Genomic DNA, 11,106 nt, shown 5'->3' with positions numbered 1-11,106 from the left:
AGGGCTGAAAAAAATCTTTCCACTCTTTCAGTTTCTATGGTCTAGTATTCAATCACAATTCTTTGGTTTGCATTAGCAGCATGTGGGATTCCAAGAGCACTTTTTATTGAACTAATAGCCAGGCACAGGACTGCTTAGCCTCCTAGACCAGATGCATTCTATCATTTCAAGTAAGTAGTCAGACTACTGCATAGCTTTAAATACAGCAATCTATGAAGAAGTCATTTGAATTAGCTAGGGCAGGGGTGGCCAATTGTGGCATGCGTGCCACAAGTAGCATGGGCCATGAATGATTGGTGCCTCCCGCAACTGGGGGGCCACCATGGTAGTGAGCAGGGACCGAGGACCGGCTGTAGCCACCGTCCACATTGTTGGCAGCAGTGAGTGGTGAGCAGGGACTGTCTGCAGCTGCTGCCAGGCGTATTGGCAGCACGGGGGTAGGGAGGGGTCACCACCCGCAGAAGCTGCAGCAGCCAATCACATGCCCTCCTGTGCCCCCCCCATGCATCACCTATGGCATGGGCAGCCTCTGTGTGTGGTATGCAGCAGACTAGGGAGGGGATGGGCAGCACAGGAGCAGATAGGGTAGGGAGCAAAAAGCAGAGCAGCCAATTGGAGAAGGGGATCAGAGTGGCACTCAGGGAGGGTGTGGGACTAATTTGTGGCATATCTGCCAAAAAGTCTTGCCTCCCATTAAGCTAGTGGATCATTCCTGAAAATGAGCAGATGCCCAATGTATTAAAAAAATTACTGCAATTTTTAATTTCCATAAATACAGATCTACAGGTGGCGAATTAATTCAGCTGTAATATTTTCAGCATCACTGTTAAAGTCATTAACTAAATTTTGTATGAGTACCTCTAGCAGTCTTCTCTAAGTGTACAAATACCAGCTGCACTGGTTTTGTCAAGACCTCCCTTTTAACATGAATACCTACAGTTGTTGTTTCAATCTATAAAAGAATAAAAGTGAATTAGGTGTAGGACTTTACTAACCGCAGGGAGCCCCATTTTCAGAGGTGCTGAGCACCTGCAGCTCCCACTAGCTTCACCTGGAATTGCAGGGGGTTAGCAGCTCTTAAAATAATTCCCAGAATAGAAACAGCAAGGAGAGGGGCTGGGAAACTTCTTGATCCATCAAAGTGCCTAGAGTATGGGTTTCTAGAAGTGAGATGTTAGCTCAGGCTCCTAACTCATCCAGTCGTCAGCTTTTCTGCCTAGATCAGCATTAATTGATATCCTTGTAGGCGGTTATGATACTGAGCTTGATACTCCACCACTGAATTGCCTATGAAAAGACCTGGAACTCAGGGATTAATAAATGGAATAATCTGAGTAGTCAACAGTACATGATTTGTGTTCCCATTGCAGAGTAACAGCATCTTGCCATGCATTAGCTCTGCAAAAGGAAGATTGCTATAATTCCCTGGCTTTTCTTTTCCTTTCAGACACAAACACTGTTTATTTTAGATACCAGAACAAGTGAAATGCAAGGGAAAGGGATGCTGAATGAGCAAAAATAAGGAAAGAAGAAAAGAAAATAGATTAAATGAGGTTAAGAACTGGCACAAAACTGAATACAAACATGCAATACTGAAGTGTGTGTGTGTGCGTGCTCATGGTTTGATTCTGGCTGTTGTTTGCATGTGGTTATGAGTTCAGTATGTGCTTAGGAAATGAGCTGGTATGTTTTGCAAATCAACAGTATTCCTTCATTTACTTAAAAAAAATCTCTCAAGCCTACCTTGTTAGATGCTTACCTTGTTAGATGCCGACTTAATTCATGAACTTCCATTTCAGTGCTTTTAAATTCATTGAGCTCTTTCCGAATGGCTGCCTGCAAATGATGAAGAAAGCCATAAATACACAAATGGAAGATCAAGATAAACTGCTTTGTCGACAGACTGAACTTATTTCTTAATGAGTGAAGAGACCGTAAATACTGTTTTCAGAGAGAGAGGAGAAAAAGGCTGTTTAAAATATTAAAAAAGAAAAGAGATGAATATGATCTAAACCCCATGGAGGCAAGCAATATCTCGGCTGAAGACACCTGTCTGAATCGTGAGACACAGGGTCTTGTTCTGGTTTCTCATGCAAATACCCTCAAACAGGTGCAAGCATATATGTTGGAACAGCAACAGAAAGCAAGCTGGGACCAACTAATCTTATGCTACAGCTGAGTGACTTCCAAGCTTTGACTCTACTGAAGCCAAAGGGAGAAAGTATTGAAGTGCCTTTATTGAGAGTGCCCTGCTACCTGCTCCCATTAATTCAACCTCTAAGACAGAGAGCAAGATCATTTAGTCCTACAGAGCTGATGCTGCAGCAGGACACACAACAACAGCTATAAAGTCAAAGTAGTGGCAGGTCCTAGATAAATCAGAACTTTATCAATGATAACCAAATACACTCAAAGCAGACAGGAAGCCAGTGTAGGGTACCAAGTGTGAATGCTAAAGGCTCTCATAGGCCTGTGAAAGGCCGATGGCCATGTTCTGTCCTGGCAGAAAATTTGGAGAGGTCTGCAATTACAGTCCTAAATGAAGCATATCCAGCTGTCCAGTGAAAAAGAGCAAAACGCATGTGTAACCACGATACAGGATAACATTTTTTCAGAAGTGTCTGGGATCCATAGGGTTAAGGTATTTAGATACTTAACTCAATGCCTTTGGGAAATTTAGAGCCTAAATGTCACTGAGGTAATAATGAGACTCCCAGCTTGAATGGCCCCATTATTTGGTTGAAATAATAGTTTTATGCATAATCAGAACTCTTAGCAAGAAGTGGTGCTAATTAAGGCCCCTGATACATGTTACACTTCAGATGTGATTAACTGGTTAATCATGTCTTAAAAAGTGACCTGGCCACACATTCAGTAAATTAATGGTGTGATAAAATGAGCAAAAAGCCACAAAGTGATTACACAAAATATGTGTAATAACTTTTCAGCTGGTTCCTATCCTGCATTTAATTGAATGTGTAGCCAATGCCCAGCCGTGGAGCACATGGGAGCCATTCAAGACTCCTGTGCACTCCGTCTGCTGGGAGTGTCCCTCAACTGATCGGGGCTCTCAGCCCTGAGCACATCATGACTCCCACAGCTGGGAGCCCCAGTCAGATGCTCAGATCTTCCAGCCGCGGGAGCGCACCTTGCACTTCCCCAGCTGGGAGCCCCAATCAGCTGACTGGTGTTCCTAGGTGGGGGAGTACAGGAAGCCAAGCTTGCTACTTGCCAGTGCAGGGCACATGCATGGAATAGCAGGATGCGTGATTGTTGAGATTCTGCACCAGATCCCATTGTGCCTTTACTTAAATATCTGTCAGGGGCCTACAGCCAAAACCAGCATCAAATCCCAGCAGCTGGACCTGCTGGAAAGAATTTCCTTCAGATCACTTGAGTGGGTCAAAGATCAGCCCTGACTGAAGAGTATGTTGAGTCTCCAAGCAGCAAATCTGCTGATGTCAGAGCCCAGGATCTATTCTAGAAGCTATTATCTTTGAACTTCTGCCTTGTTAGGTTATTGGTTATCAGTTGATGCTGCTCCTTTTGTACATGGTTATAAAAACTTTTAGTCATGGCAGGCCCCCTGCCACTTATTTAGGGATATCTCAATGGGTTTCCCTCTCTAACAGTACAGAGACCAGTACAAGAGAGACCCTGTGCCAGAATGATTTATCCAAGTGCAAATTGCTTTCATTTAGACAAGCCCTAAGTGATATGCTTTGTGAACATGAGCCACAGGTCTGGGCCCTCTGTGCTTTTTATATATAGCTTTGTTGTTTTATTTACTTTGAAAATAACTGACAGGCCTTGCCTCATCTATCACTGCAGAGGGTGATGTCTATGCAGCAACCCAAGAGCCTACCTTCAGCCAACCAATTTGCTGCTTAAGTGACTGTGAAGGGGCCACACAGGCAGCTGACTCCCACAAGGTCTGAGATCTATTATCCCACACATGTCTTGATCTATTGTTAAGATTTAGGATGCCCTTTTTATTCTTCAGGCAGTTAGAGTTGGTATAGTTGAAGTGAGACTGAACACAATTCCTTATACCCAGAACAGAGAGCAAGATAAAGTGACAAACAGAAAATCCATTACAAAAATGTATTTTTGCAATAAATCTCCTCTGCATTAGCTAGTGAAGATGGAGGTATTGGATCACAGTTTTGAAGGGGAATCATCTTTTACAGGGGACTTGCAGCCCTGTCAGGCATTTTCAGAGCTAGTTTGAATTTGCTTTGCTGTCTGTTTTAGGAGCGGAAATGGGATGGAGAAAAGCAGGAACTGTGAATGTCAGGAATTATGGCACTGACCACAAGACCTGACTCTCATAAGGAAAAATAGGCTTGTGCTCTTTCTTTGCTTCCTTATACATACAGATGGACTAAGAACTGGAAATGTCATGTCTTTGTTAGAGGAACCCAAGAGCTCAGTGATATGGACTGATATTTATATAAATCAAAGTTGAACTAGGGTGCAAGTTACTTTTTCCCACTATTTGCTGCCCTTCCATGCCATCCTAAACACTGGTACTTAGCACTGTGATACTACTTTCCAGTAAAAGAAAGAGTAAGAGAGATTCTTAGGTTACTGAATACTGTCTCTTGGCATCACAAGTATCCAGCTCATATAATCAAACCCTTTAATTCCAGTCATAGATACATAAATGCTTCACAAAGCTGAACAGTCATTCATTTCTGCCATATATAAAATAGAAAAAAAAATACTGTAAAGTACAAATTGGTTCCTAAGGGGTACTTTTCACAGGACACTCATAATGGCAAAAGCTGGAATGTAAATTGTAACAGATATACAGATATATGCTGTGTACAGATGTTCATGTCTACTAGTAACACATTTTTACTGGTAGCAAAATAGCTTTGGATCAGGAATATGTACATATGTTCCAGCCCCGTGACTGGAGAGTCTCATAGGTGAGCTCTCCAGTCAGGGGGATTAGAGGGTGGGAAAAAACCAGTTCTCTTCCTCAGGAATCTTCTTCAACATCTGTACAGCTCTCTGTGCCAAGAAAGGCTTTTGGAATAAAAGTGACCTATGGCCTAACTCTATTGGTACCACTGGCAAAACTTTCCCTCAGAGACATAGTGCATGCATCCTACATGTGCCATTAAGGCGATGTGATAAACTGCAGCACAGTTCAGGACCGCAGCAGTTTGAGCTGGGGTAGGGCAGCCCCGGAGAGGCTGACTGGAGCATGAGGGTGCTAAAGTGCAGGGCTAGGTGGCAGGCAGCCACTGCACATTAGCACTGTCATGCCCCAGCCAGCCCCTGTTACTGTCTACATGTGCAGTTCAGTGTATGTAATTACTCTGCTGTAGGATAGTACTATCGCCAACAGTACTATCCTATGGTGGAGTTAATTAATTTACTGTGCCCCAATACCAGCGCACTTATAGACAGTAATGATTTACTGTAGAGCTAATTAGTCAACTTCAGTAAAACGTGTAGATGCACCCAGTAAAATCAAGATCACAGTAAGTCAGAGGCAGTGCTGGAGTTAGAAGCCACAACTCCCCCTCCTGTTTCCCTAGCCACTGCCTGTTTGTAATAGTCCAGCGTTGACCCAGCCCCACAGTAAAAAAAAAAAAAAATCAGGTCCTGATTTCCACATTCATTGATGCCTTATAAACTTAAAGGGCTTGAAAGTGCACAAAATACTTATGAGATGCGTAGTCTCATTGTCCTCAGAACTATGAGAAAAGCTTAAATTTTTTCTGTCCCTTTTGTGGAGACTGTCATCATGTCTGCCTGAGAAAGGGCAGAGCACGTTTACAAAATAGTAACAGACATGGTACTATACATGCAAGACAAAAAAAAAAGATGGAATCAGCACAAAGTATGAAAAAAGCTCACCTCTTTCCCCTTGCACTATTAATCTTCAGTCTATAAATTACTTGTGCCAGAACATTAACCCCTTTGCTGCTAGCCTCTATTAGACTCCATGGTGCAGTGACATTCACAAGAGAGTGCCCTTGATGGAAAGAACAGCTTTTCGCTATGTACCGGGGACATACAGCAGCCATTCAGTGGTTAAAAAATTATGTGGAGAGTGGGAGAGATATCCTGTTTGAAGCATGATATGTCTATCCATTCTGTCTTCCAACAACGATATTGGATGATATCTTCAACACAGAAAAGTGACCTATCAGTTTCATGAACTGATTTGTTTTATGACACGTCCTTCCATTGGCTTTCACTGAACACACTGAATTTTCATGTACCCATTAAAATTTTGTACTGTAGGATAAATTATGTGACTGCAATTTGGGTGAGTACTTCAGTAGTACTGGTTCATTAATGCTGTCCCCCAATATTACATGGAAAATTGTGGATAGGAACTACTCATTTGTAAACTGGCAGAACAGGGCAAAAAAATAAAACAAATACAAGGGTAGCTAACATGGTCTCTTCTTCTAAGATTTTAAATTCGTGTAATGCAACTGATTCCAGTGGAGCTGTTCCTGGTGACTGGAGAGTGACATCCAATGTTCATAACTAGAAAACATAATAAATTAACATAAGCGGAAAAGAAAAAAAGTGGATGCCTTTGGAAGGCAATGGAGTTGAGTCAGTCCCATGAGTGCTGTGGTTCCACACCATATCACACCAGCACTGTGGAACCTAGTAACCCATTCAGGGGTCTTCTACTTCCCTCCACTTATAGCTCACTTTACTTACTTTGTCAGCAGCTGTGAGCCGCGTCCAGGGTTTGTCTGCCCTTCTGTCATAGTCCTGAGCGTCTGCCACTTCCACGTAGTCACTAAAGCGGATGAGGATTTTCCTTTCACGCAATTCTTCAACTGTAGGCCTTTGACTCAGCTGCAGGTGTCAGGGGAGGAATGGCACCAGAAGTCATTTTTTTCAACTCAACATTATTTGTTGCCTTATCTTACAGGCAGAAATGTTATAATGATATCAGGTCCCAAAAGAAATGTTCCCAGCATCATTGGCTTTTGTTAGCCTCTGCACATTCATGAAGGAGATGACAAGCCACTGTTTTGTCTTCCTTCCAATAGACAGGAGCGTCCCCCTTGTGGGCTACACTACAGCTATGTTATGCTGCATCATTGTAAAGTAGTAGGTGGCAAGGCAATCCTGTAGTGGCCTAAAGCTGATATGTCATTTCCCCTTGCTGCTGAGGTAAGGGATGTGGCTCTGTTGATATCTGGATGCTGACGGCACCCAGTAGAAGTTTAGAGCTGGTACCAGAAACTGGTAGGGCTGTGCAAAGCTTCAGTCCCTAATTTGATTAGATGGAGATTTGGCCTGATTTGGTGGCTGAATCTCTGAATCCGAACTGAATCAGAAGACCCTCTAATCTCTCTGAATCAAATCGGAACCCTCCAAATTGATTCAGAGAAATTCAGAAAGATTCGGCGATTCAGGTCTAGACACAGCTTTAAATGTTTTTTCTACGTATGTCAAGATACCAGGTGGCTCATGAATGCTGCAACGGTGTGATGGATGGAGCATCCCACAGGAGCACGCAGGGGTGGGGGTGGGGGGGTCCCCAGCACACTTGGCAGCAGACCCGGAAGTGGACCAGAAGCACTTCCGGTCCACTTCTGGGTCCACAGGGGAGCACGCTGGGGACCCCTGACCCCCCTGGCTCAGTGACTGGTGCCTCCTGGGTCTGGGGGGGGCACCTGGGGTCCCCCCACGACTGATCACCGAGCCGTGGGGGTGCAGGGGGGACCCCAGTGCACTTGGTGATGGACCTGGAAGTGGACTAGAAGCACTTCCGGTCCACTTCCAGCTTCGCCACCAAGCATGTGTGGGGGTGGGGTGGGGTGGGGCCCCCTGCGGGATGCTCCAGCCACCCCAGCATTGCAGCATTCATGAGCCATGCCTGGTACCTTGAGATATGTAGAAAAAACTTTTAAAGCTGTGTCTATGGCCAAATCGCTGATTCTCCAAATCAGCATCAAATCTTTAGATTCGGATTAGGCTGAATTGAATTGGGGACAGTGTTTTGAATCAACTAATCGAATCACTGTCCCCGATTCAGGCCGAATCCAAATCCAAATTGAATATGGTCCATTTCACACATCCCAAGAAACTGGCCCAGTGCACAGCCAGCACAGTCTCTAAAGGTGCCAACTTGTTCTGCCTGTTGCCTGACTACAGATTAGCAGAACTAACTACTACACGTGCACTGTTGCTAACTACTACAGTCCATATTGTATCAGCACCAATAAAAGGAAAATTGACATTATTGGCAATAGGCTTTTTTTGGCTGATGTGGCTAATAATGTCACTGATAAATGCTGCAAGCATGTGCGGCCAGCCTAGCAGCTTGGAGGAGCAGCATCCAGCTGGCAAGTCTGCTGGGGGTGGAAGGGGAAGGAGGGGCAGATCAAGGCCCCCATGGTGAGGGAGAGAGTGGGGCTGAGGCAGGGGCAAGGGCTGCACAGCCAGGGTAGGATGCAGGACAGAGCTACAAGCGACTTGTCCGGCGGTGTGGGGGGGGAGAGGCTCCCACCACTGCGTGAACCCTGGGGGAGCCATAGAGGGCATGTGCCCCTGGATCTGTGTGCAAGGTGAGGGTGGGCTGGGGCTGGGAGCAGCACCAGGCTCTTCCTGGTGGGGGGGGTTGGGCTAGGGCTGTGCTCAGGGCAGGTGGTGGCTGCACTCGGAGGGGAGGGGCTGCGTGGAGCTCTAGCCCACCCCATAGCCCCCCTCTCAGCACTGCCACCTCCTGTCACACCCCCCACCATGCCCCAAGTGCATCCCTGGCCCAGCCTGCCTGCTGGAAAGCGCCTGGCACTGCCCCCAGTCCCACCCAATAGCAGCAACCCATCTTCACCCTGCACACAGGCCTTCCCTTGGGGGTGCGCACAATGGCAGAAGCTCTCCACCCTCCCTGTGCCCCGCAGATGAGCCACTCATGGCTCCGTGCTGTGCCCCACCCTGGCTGGGCAGCCTCTGCCCCAGCCCCACTCCCTCCTTTACTGTGGGGGCCTCGATCTGCCACCCCATGCCCCTTCTCTCCCCCAACCCCTTCCCCTCCCAACGGAGTTACCAGGTGGATGTCATTCTCCACACTGCCAGGCTGCATATTGGCAATCGGATCAGTATCAGCCAATATGGTTCGTTAATAATCAGCCATTGGTATCGGCCCAAAAAAATCTTTATTGGTGCACCCCTACTAACTACCTCTCTTTACTGTTTTGTATGATTTAGTCTTAGGGCTGAGATGCAAGCACATTACAAAAGTAGATAAGAATAGAACAGGATAATAACAAATTATAGCATGTTTGCTCTACAACCATAGCTATTTTTACATTGTAGATGAGGCCTCTCTCTGTTTTACAGCTTACCTCAAATGCAATCCTGAATTAAGCATTACATTTATTGTACCAGATAAAACAAAAGATAAACAAAGGCCAATAGGTTTGTTAACATCAGTGCATTGCTACTTGAGCACTTCTGCAGCAGTTTAATATGAGTATCTCTCTTCTAAATGTTTATCTAAGGACAGAACACATGAAGAGGAAAAAAACTCCCAAGCAACCCCTACATTTAAATAATATCAAGACTGGACCCAAAAGCCTGGAAATTCAAAGATAAGGTCGGTACTTCATCCTTAACTTGGGTCAAGCTGCCTTTTTTTCCTCCCAACAGCCGGAACTGCAGAGGAAGCAACAGCATTATCTCAGCTTTTGTCAGTGTGTGCCAGGACCTAGCTGTCATTTAAAACTAGAATGGAGGATTTTTCTACCTAATGCCCTCCTTATATTATATCTGATGACACATAATCACTACATGAAAGACTATAAACCACAGTTGTTTTCAAAGGGAATACACAGGGAACAGTGAAGACAATTCTCACAGATTTTAACTGATAAATTACTGGACTCTTTTTCAGGGAGGAAGTTTTTTAACAATACGTTATTTTCTTTCATAGTTTGTGCCTAATTTTGACATCTAACCTGGTTTAGCATTGGTGTGGTATTGCCAAAGTAAGCAATGTGCTTATTTTGCTAGAGAGGGTGTCACACTTGACAGTGCCTTTTGATGCCTCGTGCCATGCCATGCCAAGTTGGCGGGTGGGTGGTGCCTTCCACATGCCATATCAAGAGACACAATGCCTTGGACCATTTAATTTGCATTGAGAGTTAATTTAGCTGAAGGTAGATAGCTCAAAATTGCAACAGAGAATTCAACTTCTCTGCCCCCTACAGGATATATAAAATGGTTACAGAGTGAAAGTGGATTGAAGTCTAATGGCAAGTTTAAAATATTAACAGCTGCATTATCCAAGAAGGCTCTTTTCAGATAGAATTTGTCTGTATGCCAACCCATACAGTGAATTTTGTGTATAGTCTGCGCACATAAATATTAGCATTTACATGTCTGAAACTCAGTAGTAGTCATTTTGCCCATGCAAGTATGTTTTGTGAAGATGGATTCTTTAATACATGTATTGGGTGACAGTGCACGGAGACTGTACATGCAAGGTCATAAGAGCACAAACAACGATACATGCTGAAATCAGGGACCTATATTGCACATACATTATAAATAAATACCTTATTCTTATAATATTATATATCATGTGGAGACCTCAAGGCTCTTGACAAAGGAGATCAATACCCTTATCCTTATTTTGAAAATGGGGAAACAGGCATAGACGTATGCAATTAGTTTCTCAAGATCACCCAGCATGCCAGCACAAGAGCCAGGAGTAGATGTCAGGCATCCTCAGTCCCAGTTTGGATGCTCTGCCCACTAAAAGACAGACTGGTGGGCTGCAAGTATATGCCATGAAACTAATTTTATCATAAAAAATATATTTACATAACCACTACAGACGTTAAATGTGCTAACAATAAATCTAATGATAATAAAAATGACCATAAAGAAAGCTTATGATTTAGATTTATAGCAATACGTCCAGGGTATGTTATTTACACTGTTAACAAAGACATGCTAATAATTGGTTTTGATTCTATAATGAAGCCCAATTATTATCCCCCCATTACATCTTCTTAGGGCTCCGTCCTGTAGCAGGCTTAGCACTCTCATCTTCCACAGGGTTGGATTTTCAAGGTGCAGCAAACCTTCAAATCCAATTCACTTCAG

At 44.4% G+C, this 11,106-nt stretch overlaps 1 protein-coding gene across 12 annotated transcripts in view; it reads right to left on the bottom strand.

Moving 5' to 3' along the window:
- Positions 1-11,106, bottom strand: part of PHACTR1 (phosphatase and actin regulator 1) — a 471,624-nt gene that overhangs the window by 6,423 nt on the left and 454,095 nt on the right. For all 12 annotated transcript variants that reach the window (XM_025206234.1, XM_025206235.1, XM_025206233.1 and 9 more), the window contains 2 exons: positions 6,700-6,840; positions 1,760-1,836 (listed from right to left, as the gene is read on the bottom strand). In XM_025206234.1, the coding sequence (XP_025062019.1) occupies positions 1,760-1,836; positions 6,700-6,840 (218 nt within the window). The remainder of the gene's footprint in view (positions 1-1,759; positions 1,837-6,699; positions 6,841-11,106) is intronic.

The sequence above is a fragment of the Alligator sinensis genome, unplaced genomic scaffold (genome assembly GCF_000455745.1).
Source record: "Alligator sinensis unplaced genomic scaffold, ASM45574v1 scaffold253_1, whole genome shotgun sequence".
In the NCBI taxonomy this organism is placed as follows: Eukaryota; Metazoa; Chordata; order Crocodylia; family Alligatoridae; genus Alligator; species Alligator sinensis.
Note: the sequence above shows the minus strand (reverse complement) of the source record. Positions and strands in the feature narration are given on the sequence as shown.